The sequence below is a fragment of the Mytilus trossulus genome, chromosome 6, assembly GCF_036588685.1.
Source record: "Mytilus trossulus isolate FHL-02 chromosome 6, PNRI_Mtr1.1.1.hap1, whole genome shotgun sequence".
Classification (NCBI taxonomy): domain Eukaryota; kingdom Metazoa; phylum Mollusca; class Bivalvia; order Mytilida; family Mytilidae; genus Mytilus; species Mytilus trossulus.
In genome coordinates this window covers 23,837,858-23,853,279 of record NC_086378.1, presented here as the reverse complement: position 1 = coordinate 23,853,279, position 15,422 = coordinate 23,837,858, and the positions used below count along the sequence as shown (strand labels likewise).

The window sequence follows — 15,422 nt, the reverse complement described above, 5'->3', positions numbered from 1 at the left end:
TATTTTATTTGGGCAAATAAAACTAATAAAATATTTTCTATAAAAGACGCACAAAGAAAATCAAAATTTTGTTTAGCCAGTCTGTAAAGCATGTAAATAATCAGATTCTTTATCCTTTTAACGGATTGGAAATTTTTTGTAAAGCATGAAACATTATTCATCAGTGATACAAACATACAGATTATAACATATACTTTTCTATATCAGTCCCTAATTTTGTGTCCTGTGTGAAATAATCTTTAATTTGTTCTAGATCAATCAATTATATTCAATCCTATTAGTTTCTTTATACGACGTTATCTTTAATTTGTAATTTTAACTTTTAACTGAATGAAGATTTATTGTTTGGATTGTTGATAGTTGAAAAATCATTTAAGCGTATGTTTGTCTTTATATGACTTTAATCATTTGCTTAAAAGTTTGCACTTCATTACACTGAAATTACACTTTACTCATCCTTTGTTCCAATATAAGAATGGAAATTTTATATACACCAGAAGCAAGGACTAATATGGACATTATCCTTGATCAACTTATCATGAAGTCATTAATTAAGCTAGCTGTCGATAAGTTTGCCGGGTTTAGAATAAACCATACAGCTGCAATAAGACCACTCCTGACATGGTTTAGTCTCCCGGTTATTTCACATTGGCATGGTATTATTTCAACAGCATTATAAGTTGAACATGATGTAGGAATAATGCACATAGAAATTAGCTTCGCACTTTTAATAATGAAATCGTATTAACTTGTATATCTTCAGAGATTTTTGAGGCAAACAGTAGGAGTTGTGGTCATTTCTTGATTATCAAATAATAAAGAAAGATTGTTTTGAATTCCCTGTGATTATCATTGGAATTAACCTATTTAAAAAAAGTCTACGTCATTTATAAACATCAACAATCGTGTAATGATAATAAAAAAACGTAAAGCAACCTGAACATCATAAAATTGGTGTTCATGATGTTCTTAACCATTAAAAAGGAAATACCTTGTATATAATGTTTTTTTGTGATCCTATAAATTTGCCGGTAGGCTTTGCATTCGGTATCAAATGAAACATTTGCTTCCCTCATTTGTTTTAATTAGTACACATGTAGTTCTTATCCACCAAATCGCATTTGTTCTTAATATTTATTCAAAATTCTTTGAATGTTTGTTTTTCTTCACAATGACAAATGACGCTGGTACAAGTCTGGCTTATCTATTGAGTACAAACATAGATGTTTATTCATTTGAACTTGCTAGATGGGGTATTTATCAATTTGAAATCAAATCAATGGCTATACGGCACATTGAAAACACAAATCAGTCAAAACTCACCTGAAGACATCTTCCATTCAAATCGTGAGAAAGTGGTCAATACATTTGACAGACATTTTCTGTAGAAATCGCATATATAACATCGCCGATAAAGTCGGCCATGGAATGTTTTAAAGCCATTTAACGTAGCAACTACTGCTGAGGCGTCCTCATAAATACATATTTGCATTTCAAAAAAGGCGTACTCACAACAAAATGAACGAACCCCATGGTAAGTTAATATGTTCGAGTAAGAGGCTTACGTTGCTTGAAATTTATTTTATTAAAGATCTTTTCATATTTGTTTTCCTTTTATTGCTAGTTATAAATCATGCGTGTCTCTGTACTTGTACATCCCGTCATTGTGATATTGTAATATGGTGAATTTGTATATTCTTGTCTTTATTTTTTTCTAATATGCATGGTCATCAGGGTTGAGTTTTTTGAAAATTTTACTTTTCAAGCAGTTGGATATTTTATGATATCGGGACCTTCTATAGCTTCTTATCTTTTTTTAGTTTTGCTTTTTTTTCGATACCAGACGGTGAGCAAAAGTTGCAAAAGTCAGCATCAATTTGGTTTATACTGGTCTCAAATTAATATGGGGATATTGAAACCTCAGCTCATATACTACCTTTCTATTTCAATATTCCGTATCTTGGACAATTGAAACTGTATTGGAAATATATAATTATCCTCAATAATGATTTCTGCAAAACATGTTTCATTTTAAAGTTAATCAGTGTTTTAGATAAAAATGTGGATAAACTCGTACATGTATATACTATTATTAACAATGGTTTACGTTAGACGAGCATTAATTTGTATCTACAACAGACATTGACAACTAATATAAATTAAAATGGATGGAGAGTGTTCTAATTGGCAGTAACATCCCATCTTTCTATATCTATAGTCGTTAAGTTCTGTAATAGTAGGTCTCCTGTTAAGAATTGGACCATTTTGATTTATCCCACCTCTTTTTTGTAATTACTCGGGTTTTTTTAATTGAAACACGTGTTAATCAGGATGTCAAGGAAACTGCTCCTACGACTTTATAACGTTCCATTGCCGACTATATCGGCGAAGGGGAATATGCGATTTCATCAGAAAATGTCTGTCAAATATATTAACCACTTCCTCCCGATTTGAATGAAAGTTGTCTTCAGGTGATAAGTTAATTTTGATAAATGTGTGTTTATATTGCGCTGATTCGCTATTGGTTTGATTTCGCAGTGATATATATCAGATATTTTAGGTCCAAGTGCATAAACATCTGTATCTGTACCTAAAAAGACAGGTCAGAGAAGTACAAACGTAATTTGATATATAATTGGAAAATATAAATATTCAAACAATGTTGAATATTAAAAACAAATGTGAATTGGTTTGCAAGTACTGACTTGCACAAATGAAGGAAGCAAATGTTTCTATTTCTACTAAATGTGAAACCTACCGGCAAATTTATATAATGATTAAATCCATTATATACAATGTCTTTCCTTATTTATCTGTAAGAATATGACGATTTTTGTTTATGAGTTTCAGGTTGTTTTGCGTACTTGTTCATCAACTTTACATGATTGGTGAAAATGTTTGTATTTATCATGTAGACTTGTTGTTTATAAATAATCAAATTTCATGAATAATCAAAAGAAATTCAAAACATGGGTTTCTTTCTTATTTGATAATCAAGACCTGAGTAGAATTCATACTTTTCATTATTGTATTGACAATCATTTTTGTTGTCAAAAGGTGCATTTGGGGCAGTAACATTTGTGTCTTTTAGTGTTCTTATTACAGGAGGGTGTCATTAAATTGTATAAATGTCCATATTCATATGTACATCAGTACCTTAAACATAGTTGTGTCTCTTAAGTCTGGTTGTTATCGCTAAACGTTTACTGAACAGAATATAAATGAGTTCTAGTCTGGAAAATTAGTCAAAGGTTAAGCAGTTTTATTTCAAACCTAACTACTACCGACGACCATATTGGCCTTGGAAAAGCAGTTCTGTATTCGGATTTAACATTATAACTGCCTTCTGTAATCTATATTGTCACGAAAAAAGTCAATTAAAAATGACATAGTGATCATTATATACTACAAATTGGTTGAGGTCGCAGGTGAAAAGAGATGGGGACTGTCAAATGCATAATTGATAGATTAAGAAAAGCATCTTACATTCTTGGTACTCTGGGGACGACAATATATCTTGAAATAGTTCTTAATGGAAAGAATGATTAAAAATTGAGTGTCATAGTCCTGATTTGGTATAGCACATTTAAGTACTTTCAATTGAACCTGCCGAAAATTTACGACCTATAATAATGTTTGCTGATGTGCAAGAATTGTCATAAGTTGTCATAATTTCTGTAATACATGTACGAACTTAATAATAACTTGGACAATATCGCTGGTGATGGACAGTCCCTAATACATTTTATACTTTGAGAGATTTGTTTCTGATGCCAAATCTTTGACAGTCTCTATTAAATTCATTTACATTTTTTGAAAGCTCAAATGAGAGATTGATATTTTAAAATGCATTCATTTATTTATCTATTGCACTTTATGTTCTACCTAAGAAAATGCCTTTGTTTATCTCACATCTTTTGATTAAAATGCAGAAGCATCAAGTGTCCTCTTTTCTTAATCTAACGAAATAAGTTGATACTGAAATGTTTATGCCTTTCTTTCCAGTATGGATTCTTATGAAGAGTAGCTGTATCTGTACTTGTAAACAACAGATAGGTCGTGGTAGTACACACTCAATAATCAGCGTAGAACTCTTATAATTTGTTTAATACAAACAAATGTAAATTGTTAAGTTGAGGAAACCAATATTTTTCTTTCACTTAAATGACAGTCTTAACGACAAGTTTCTTATGGTGATAAAAGCTGTTTATACAGAGTCTGCATCCTAATTACTGTTTAAAAACATTATGAAATGTCATTCTAGTACGATCTTTAGATTGCTTAGAGTATTCCTTCATCGTTATCAAATGATTAGGGAAAACTTGTGTGTTTCCCAGTACATGGACTTCGTGTTCATTAATAAATTCTTTGAAAGGAAAATGGAAGAATATAAAAAACATATTATATGATTATCAAGACATGGCCAGAATTCATACTTTAGACATGTAATGGAACATCACTGAAAATACAATATTCGTAGAAAAGTGCAGGTGGTGCATTAAAATTAGAACTGATTACATCTGCTTCAATTACAATGTGGTTGATAGTTGTCTCATTGGCAATCATACATTTCTTCTTATTTTTTATCATTTTGTTAATGCAGGAGGATGTCATTGAACTGTTGAAAAACGCATAATTTGTACTACTAATTCAACACAATTCTGTAACGTTATTCTGATAATTGCATATTTGAACGTTTTCAAAACAGCATAGACTAGAAAATTTGCCAACGGTTATCTTGTTTGTATTCAAACATACCATTTGCTCGCGGTTCTTCTGGCCTTGAAAAGACAATTTGTATACGGAATAACCACCATAGAAATGACGGGATTGTCTCTGATAATTACTATAAATTGTCTTCAGGAAAACATCAAATACTAGTTATAATTGAACTATTGTATATCTTCCGCCTCTCTTTTGTATCCGAATAACCATCCTTTAATTAATACAAATATTTTAAGAACTTGGTCGAAAAAAAACACGGTTGAGCACAAATAGCGTAATGCAATTTAATTTATAAAATATAATGTACATATACAGACTATTCATTGGACAATATATCCTTCGACATTACTCCCTAAATAATATATATTGTTGTCATGGTCAGCAAACATATGGTAGGAAGTCATGACTTATTTTTTAGTAGTTTTTTAAAACATTACTTGTGAATGAAATAACGTAAGAAATTGTAATTTTTTATATTAAATTTGTTTTCTGACCCTTAATTCCTTAAAGTCCATTACTCGTGACAGGAATAACCAGATTAACGATGTAATCAGGCGAAAATTATGTTCAATTAATAATAAAAAAAAGTTAAAATTAGAAAAAAAATATTTATTGTTTTTATATGCACACTAAAGATAGATTTTACTACTGTAACAAACCATATGTTTATGCATTCACAGAAATATTTGAAAAATTATTTATGTAAGGACCGGAATTGGTGTTTCCCCCCTAAGATTCACTAAAACCAATATCTAATAAAAGAAATATTATTTGTCAAATACAATTTTGTATTGAAAGAACTGAGTTCCATTCGATATAAAATAGTGGCACATGTAAAAGTGGGAAGTTTATATAGATTATATAGTTTGCATTCAATGAAATCAAACGTATGAATTGATATAATAATGTGTTTGCTATGCGAGTTCATCATTAACCAATATAAACAACTTAACTAAAATGTAAAGTAAAATTGAGAATGGAAATGGGGAATGTGTCAAAGAGACAACAACCCGACCAAAATAAAAAACAACAGCAGAAGGTCACCAACAGGTCTTCAATGTAGCGAGAAATTCCCGCACCCGGAGGCGTCCTTCAGCTGGCCCCTAAACAAATATATACTAGTTCAGTGATAATGAACGCCATACGAATTTCCAAATTGTACACAAGAAACTAATATGAAAATAATACAAGACTAGCAAAGGCCAGAGGCTCCTGACTTGGGACAGGCGCAAAAATGCGGCGGGGTTAAACATGTTTGTGAGTAAAAACATTTACAGCATTAAATACGGAAATAAACAAAGTTTATTGCAAAGAAAACACGTTTCTTATATAAACAACTATTATGTAGACTGCCACTTAAAAGTTATGGGAAGCAAAATGAGAATTTCAAGTTAAGCATAACGCCGGCGTAAATTTTGTTGTACTCAGGGTATTGCAAAGTTCTACACCAGGGGTACATATTTTGACCTGTATGTAGCATAACAAAACGTAGGGACGTCATGCATTATATATTCACACCAGATGATTTCTGTACAAGAAGCACAGTTTCAATTATAATTTTGTTTGTTAGGCAGTCTTGTAAAATTTAGAATGGAAATGGGGAAAGTGTTTGAAACAACAATCCGACTTAAGAGCACAAAACAGACGAAGGCCACTAATGGGTCTTCAATGAAACGAGAAAACATAGCGAAAGATTACATGCATATTTCAACTTTTCTATCTGCTTACGCTTTCGGAGCACCTGATGTGACCCCCAGTTTTTAGTGCGATGCATGTTGTTCAGCCGTCAGTTTTCTATGTTGCGTTTTGTGTACTTTTGTTTGTTGGTCTTTTTTCTATGTTTGCCATGTTCTTGTCAGTGTATTATATCTTATGAGTTTGAATGTCCCTCGTGTATATTTCCCCCCATCTTTTTCTATCGTTTATGAAAGTATTCAACGCTTTTTCACTTTTATAAAAACGGTTATTGCCAATGTTAATCTCTGATTATAGAAAATCAAAAGCATGTAATTAATTTTGCAGTAATATATGAACATACAAATTATTTTAAATTTGTCTTTCCATATCGGACCTAAAATTGTGCGTGCTGTGTTGAATAATCTTTTTTTTTTTTTAACTACATAATAATTTTATTCATCAAATATTGCTTGCTACATAAACCATCAAGATTCCAAGCTTCTCTTGACGTACCCTGTTACAATCCACTGACTACCCAGGGAATAGTCAGCTGATTAAATTAATTGACATACATTTTTTACAAATCTCTATATTAACAATTTAAAAATATTATTCATTGACTATGTATCTTTTTATTGAAAGTAACATTGGACTTATTGCCTTATGTCCATTAAGATTGGTATCTACTCTCTTTGTGTATTCGTTAATAAAAATTCTGAATACGTCTATGTTTTTTGTTTTCTGTTCAGATACATAGTACGACTTGTATATTGAAAAACTAATGTGTTGAATAATCTTCTATAAAACTCTATAGTATATTTCAATGATAGCAAAATAAGTCACCATGACAAAGACGAATATATATTTAACTTGAAACTTGACTTTTATCTTAATGTAGTTTATATCTTGGCATGCTCATTGGTGGAGAATAATGAAAGCTTATGTTTACCTCAATTTGGTTTTAATCATTTCTTATACGATTTTGAACTGCATCACACAGACGTTTACAACTTACCAATCCTATTGAAAAATTGAAATATTATATCCGCAAAAAAGCAAGACCTGATATGGATATAAACCTTGGTAATCTTATTATTACGTCATTAATTCATATAGATAATCAGTCTTTTGATACGGCTATAGGAGGGGCTAGTCCCAAATGGCATATGGTTTCTTGGTCATATCAAGATTTTTTCTCTTGTATTGTTTAAAATTTCGTTGTCAAATGCCAATTGTATGGCTTTCTATAAGTTACTGGGTGTTGTTCATTGTTGAAGGTCATATGGTTTACCTCCTTGTTCTTTGATCATTTGTCTCATTGATAATTATACGCATCTTTTCTGGATGCAGGGTTTAAAAAAAATCAAATATTAATACGGGTGACTATATACAGGTAAGCCATGAGCAGACTTTTGAGTTTCAACCACTCCAATAACAGTATTGAAAAAGAACCAGACATGTTGTATGCTGGAAGATCAATTATGAATCAATTTAGAGACACGTGTCAAAATGTTTGTGCGCGTTCCGTTATAAACACAATCAATTTCAGTTAATACAAGGATTTCTTCATCTTGTAAAACTTAATGTTTTATAAAATTAATCTCTTTCTTTTGCAGAATTTGAATTTACATTAAAAAAGGCTTCAATAGTCCAAAACAGTGTTAATCATTATACTAAAATCACAATGAGCACGAAAGCTAGTTCAATTTTTTGACAAAATATATTAATTGCAAGGTATCGTGTTAACATGAGGCGAATAAAAACAATTATCCTAATGTCCTAAGAATAAGATTTAATAGATATCAATGTCTTTATATCATAAAAGTTCAGAGTTTCGGAAAAAAAAATAATTACAAGATGACATTTGCATAGTATTAAATCTTTCAAAAAAGCCCTGTGAAGTAAATAATTAACGATACAAAAAGTTTCGCTTCACTGCTTTAGTTTCCTTTAATACAGATTATAGAAACATTAGTATAATATAAATGCTAATATCTTTTTAAAATGACATGCAAAAAGTTGAAGGAACAACAGTACATGAACTATATCTGAGGATTTGCCACTGTCAATTTGTGATTTGACTCTTCAACTATAATAATACTATTTTCCAAATTCCCGTAAACGTTGATTAAGATTGCAGAAGGTTGTTGCAAACGACTCCCTGACCGTCGACCATGGTATACATGGTAGACGTCATCCAATCAAAATAGGCGATGCATGCGTAATTGCTGTTAGAACTAATTTTCCATTCGGTAAACTAGTTGAAAAAAACTTTCCTATAACAATTCTTTCGACAGCATTTCCTCAGGAAAACGTTCATTTTTGGATTGTATTTGTGTAAATTCCCTTTCATGGTTATCATTGAATACAAACGCCAACTGTTTAAAAGTAAAATAATACCAAACAAAACCCTACTTCAGAGGGATTAATGTGAAAAAAAATAATATGTGATATCGTCGTTATTTATCATAAAATAAGAATATTTGTTGTCCATTTTGATCTATCTGGTTTTTTTCTTTTATTCACATTTTCAATTTTCAAAGAGTGATTTATAAAGTTTGTCGAATAGTATCCTTCTGTGGTTGAACATCATTGTTTTTGTGAATAATTGCTTTTGTGCAAGTTTCTATTTTGATGGAAATGATTTGATAGACTTCCACGACAAAGCCATACCATTTGCATGAAGTTCTTTAAGTGCATAACCATTATATAGCTCGATCATAAACTCTTTTGATGCAGACATGATGACGCGACAAATCAGATCCATGTTTTGTCACCATTTATACGCAAACGATATATTATGAAATTTTGTTCTGACATATGTCATAAAAACACGACACTGTTACGACATTGAACGTAATTACGACATTTAACGTAAATGCAGTACACCGTCACTGATTATGAAAGCAAAGAGAAGACGAGCATCAATCAAAACAGGAGTTTATCACTCATTTATCCCGTAATTATTTTAAACAAATCGTGACCTTTTTTAAAAGTTCACTTATTAAGCAACGCACACAATAGTTAATTTATTGTTTCAGCCACTTTTCAAAACAAATGAATAGAAAAACTAGATATATTAAACATTGACAGTCATTCATGGATGTGTATTATAACTCAGGAAGGCTTTCAGTTCTTTTGAGTATATGGCATTTATCTACATTAGTAAGTTAGTTCCATCTGATTCAGTAATTATCTGCAGTAAATTATATGGATTAAGAATTGGTTTATATACCGAGTGCAACAGTAAGAAATTTTTGTCTTTAATAATTTCAATAGATTATACCTTTTTTAACAGTTCAATTTTAATTTATGAATACTGTTTTCGTTATTCTAGACTATGGTTGCAATTTTGTTTAAAAAAAAAACCATCTAAGACATATTTGTCAGTGCTCTTATGTGTGTTTTGTTTTGTTTTGATTTGATTTGTTTATTATATATTGTTCTTCCCAAACTTTTCTTCCGAGTGTACTGAGCACCCATTTCAGTAGCATATACATTGTATGTTATAGTAAATATATGAGTACACTTATGGTCAGCATTTCATTGCTTTCAGGAAAGCTTTTGTGTCTGTAATGTTTTGATTTATTTCATAAATATTTTGCATCAGAATGTTTTGCTTCTGATGTCTTGAGCACACATTTAAGCATAAGCTTCATTAAAGTACATACATGAGTTCACTTTTGAATGTCCAGAATGTCATCCTTTCCAGCAATGCTTTTAATGACCAGACTGACCTTTAAAATAACATTTTGATAGATTAGTATTATTATTCGTTTCAAAGTTCGTTTTGTTAAATCAAATCTCCTAATCATGTGAAACAAACATCTGTCAATGGTAATTAATGACACATCTACGACGACAAGTTGTGCTGTCTATTGAAAAAAAGTTAATTATCTAGAGACAGACTAAGCTTCTGTATTAGGAATCAGAATACACAAAAAAAGTAATACTGTCTTGTTATATTTGGACAATGATTGATAGTCCGCGTCTTAAACTTGTTAGACAAATTAACTAAACAATATATAGAAATTGCAGACATTATTCGAACACAAGTCCAGTAAACAAGCACTTAACAGAAACCGAAAACGATCTTATTGCTATTATTGAAAAGAATTAAAAGCTTGAGTATAAGTACTGGCAGCGTCTAGTACAATCACTTGACCTAGTCAACAAGTCTAGTATTAAAGCTAGTTTGATAAAATGAAAACAAAAATAAGAAAACAATCTAATATATAGTTCTTGTTTCTTTCAGATGGTATACTATCCAATAAGTTTATGGTGAAAGGATGAGCTGACACCATCAGGGATAGTCTAAGGTGAGTAGAGTTACTTTTATTTATATAACAATATGTGTGATATTGCTACATTGTACTTTATGCATCATTCTAATATTATGTGTTTATTTCGCTTTATGAATAAACCCATGTTCTATTAAAATCCAATATTCGTATATTGAATACTGCAGACTATTGAATTTTATCAAATTGGCATGCATTTAATATATTTCATTCACTTAAAACGCTTACTGACTATCGTTCGGGCAAAAAAAATCACGAATATAATGCCTACCCGTGTTAAAACTTCAATAAAGTATAGCTTGCATCAATTATTTCTTAATAAAATTAAGGAGATATTCAGTATCTTTTAATAAAAAAGCAACCAAAAGTCAAATTTAAGAAAAATACACCAGAGACAAAATACATGATTGTACAATTTTTAAATCGCAAGTTATTTATTTGATATGTCACGCTCTTAAACCTCCCGATACTATTAAAGAGAGGCGTAAGAGAACTGACAGTCTCATGGCAAAAACGAAAAACGCAAAATCATAACAAACAACAGTCTACAATGCAAATGACTGAACAATACGAATTCCAGTATAAAGCGGCGGCGGGTGTGATTTCCGGTGGTCACATGATTCTTTTCGAATAAATATTAAACAGACCAAATTTCTGACAACAACACAACATTAGGACATAACATATACGACACACGAAAAACATTTTAAAAGATATGGCATGCACGACACATGAAACACATTAGAAAATGACATATACGACACATGATTAATATAACAACATGACATATACGACACACGACAAACATTATGACATGACATATACGACACTTGATTAATATAACAACATGACAAACATTATGACATGACATATACGACACTTGATTAATATAACAACATGACATATACGACACACGACAAACATTATGACATGACATATACGACACATGATTAATATAACAACATGACATATACGACACACGACAAACATTATGACATGACATATACGACACTTGAAATACATTAGGAACTGACATATACATGTACGACACACGAAAAACATTAGGACATGAGATATCCGACACATGAAAACCATTAGGATATGAAATATACGAGACATGAAAAACATTAGGACATGAGATATCCAACACATGAAAACCATTAGGATATGAAATATACGAGACATGAAAAACATTAGGACATGAGATATCCGACACATGAAAACCATTAGGATATGAAATATACTAGACATGAAAAACATTAGGACATGACATATACGACACACGACAAACATTATGACATGACATATACGACACACGACAAACATTATGACATCACATATACGACACTAGAAATACATTAGTATATGACATACACGACACATGAAATACATTAAGACATGACATAAACGACACAGGAAAAAAAGTAAAAAATTACATACACGACACCCTAAAGCATTAGGACATGACATATACGACACCCTAAAATATAAGGACATGACATATACGATACATGTTAAAAAACATTATAGCTGAAAAACATGAGAACATGACATACACGACACCCTAAAACATTAGGACATGACATAAACGACACACGAAAAGCATTAGGACATGACATAAGTGTACGACACCCATAAAAAGTATTAGGACACGACATATACGACACATGAAAAACATAAGGACATGCCATATACGACACTAAAAATACATTAGGATATGACATACACGACACATGAAATACATTAAGACATGACATATACGACACATGAAAAAACATTAGTACATAACATATACGATACATGAAAAACATGAGAACATGACATACACGACACCCTAAAACATTAGGACATGACATAAACGACACACGAAAAGCATTAGGACATGACATAAGTGTACGACACACAAAAAAAGTATTAGGACATGACATAAGTGTACGACACACAAAAAAAAGCATTAGGACATGACATATACGACACATAAAAAACTTTACGACATTACATACACGACACATAAAAAACTGATGACATTACATATATGCGACACACGAAAACATCAAGACAAAATCAACATCAATACATTTGTATGTGTCTGGGTTAGAATTCACCTCCCTCACTTGTTTAGTGTCGTTTAAACAATGTATGGAGCTTTTACTAATTAAACACAAACCGTTCGTAACAGATTATATAACATCGAAACGATTAAAGACGAAATAACTAAGCAATGAAAAATTCAGAAATAGACAATGAAAAAAAAACTTACGACCATACTTGCAATTTGAAAGCAATAAAATACAAGTACTGAAAATAAAAGCCACGGTAATAAGAACTTTAATTGATGTTGTGGATGAAAAAAGAAAAATGTGCATATATTCACAATCAAGTACAGCCAAATAAAACTCGTAATATCACTTAGAAGTTGCAATAAATGATAAATGATTTCAAAGGTTTTGTGTGATTTATGTGTATTTTTCCAGCCTTGATAAAGGCGTTTCGAAGGAATATTATTGATAATAAAATCAATTGCACGTGTTTGTCTTTTTTTTCTAAGATTATGTAACCCTTTTCTGATAACCATAGTTAACGTCATATAATTCACTTCGTTTACATATTCAAATTACACGTATATAACGCTACCTTGTTGATAAAAACGTACATTCAACAGAATCTTTTATCTAGAGTGTTGAGAAATTAATATGACTCGAGAATAAACAATTATGCCACATTTTTTATATGTCTAAATATATTTTGCAGGAAAATGACTAATCTAACAGATTTATTGTTGAAGTATATCACATCGCCGGAGGAAGCAGCCTACGTACTGGATTTTCTAAAAGAGCAGAACTATTCGGTTGAAAATCAAAATGATCTTATCAGTCTTATCAAAAATCTGCATTATAACGAATCGAACACACCTTCAGGTGAATTGGATGCAACTGTCGACATGTTGAAACTGTACATATCACCACTGTTACTTGTTCTAGGAACCATTGGTAATATACTTGCTTTCGTCGTCTTGGTGAAAAATTCACATAAAGTGTCAACGTACCATTATCTATACGTGCTAGCTGTAATGGATATACTCTTGTTGATGACTAACTTATTACAAGTTTGGATTAAGCAGTTGACTGGGATATTGATTCAAAACGAGGCTGATTGGTTGTGCAAATTGTTCGTGTTCGTCGGATTTTTCAGTAGTGATGCAAGCGTTTGGTTGATAATTGCCGTCACTGTTGAACGCTGGATTGCCGTCCAGATGCCTTTAAAGACGTCTATGATATGTACACCTAGACGAACAAAATTGTCGGTAATTCTTGTGCTGGCAGTTATAGCCTCGTTAAATTCACACTTCTTGTGGTCAGTTGGTATACAAGCAACCAACGGTACAGGTACATCTATAAAATATGAATGCGCACCTTCACCGGCATATGCAACGCTTATCAACACTGTGTGGCCCTGGGTTGATGCTATTATCTATTCTTTTTTACCTTTTGTGATCATAAGTGCTGTTAATTTTATGATTATCAATACAGTTTGTAAAGCAAGGCGTCGGCGAGAAACACTGTTATTATCGTCGAAACAAAAGAAAATAGAAACTCGAAGAGCTAATAGTAAACTTACATTAATGCTGTTATCACTATCGTTTTCCTTCCTGTTTTTAACATTGCCAATGAACATAATGATGATAGCTGTAGTATTCTGGAATAAAGAAAACCACTCATCAGAAGAAAACTGGACATTTTCATTAATAAGAACTATAACAGAATTACTCATGTATACCAATCATACTGTAAATTTTATGTTGTATTTCGTAACCGGACAAAGGTTCAGACAACAGTTTGTTAAAATTTTCATTCCATGCAACACCTCGTGGTCTACTGCAAATGAAAACGAAAGAACTCAACACAATACACACCACATGAAACGTGTGTCTTCGTGGAACAGTGACAAGAACGATAAAGACGATATTGCCAAACCAAGTTTTATACGCTCAAACAATATGAAACATCGTCACGGACAGTATGTTTAGAACACCAGTTGAAAGTGCAGATTGAATAATCTTTCAGTTTTAATTTCAAACTTGTATCTTAAATGAACACAAAGAATAATATGGGATATTCGTGTAATGGATAGCATTGTCTATAACTTAAACAAAATAAATTTACAATAGTAATATATTACTAAACGTTTGTCTGTTAAGTGTACACAATGAAGCTTATTCCGTTCAGGTAGCCGTTGCGGAAGTTCGTGAACAAAAAATGTGATTTCGATCCGTTCAATGAAAACAATTAAACGTTTTAAATGTATGGACATATTTTTTCCTCTATATATAAATTGATATGAATTCAAAGAAATGATAAATATATGTATCTTAGTCACTTGAAACGGGTCTGATTTTTTCCTACAAATACTAATACTTTTTAATGTTGCTCTGTCCATAAACAACAGGTTTGCTACTTTGTTTTTGGAGATAATAATTGTGGAAAACATACTGGAAGCTTTGATAAGTGAACGCGTACAAAAGCCGGCGTATTTCAGCAATTACTATGCAAGTCATCATAATTACGGAAAACTTACTTATGAGAATTTCAGACGTTATTGAATTGTTCTTGTTTAAAGACGTTAATGATATCTTGGTTCTTTCTCCTAAAATCAAGTACTACGAGTGTTCAATTTACGGTCCTATTATCATTTGATTGCCTATTTCTTTCATGGTACGCG

The 15,422-nt window shown here is 31.4% G+C and overlaps 1 protein-coding gene across 1 annotated transcript in view; it reads left to right on the top strand.

Annotated features, from left to right (window-relative positions):
* The window catches only part of LOC134723268 (FMRFamide receptor-like), a 51,915-nt gene extending 37,025 nt beyond the window's left edge, over positions 1–14,890 (top strand). Inside the window, exons 2-3 of the mRNA XM_063586887.1 lie at positions 10,658–10,721; positions 13,455–14,890. Coding sequence (XP_063442957.1) covers positions 13,459–14,730 — 1,272 coding nt within the window. The 5' untranslated portion in view covers positions 10,658–10,721; positions 13,455–13,458 and the 3' untranslated portion in view covers positions 14,731–14,890. The remainder of the gene's footprint in view (positions 1–10,657; positions 10,722–13,454) is intronic.
* Positions 14,891–15,422: the final 532 nt, after the last annotated feature.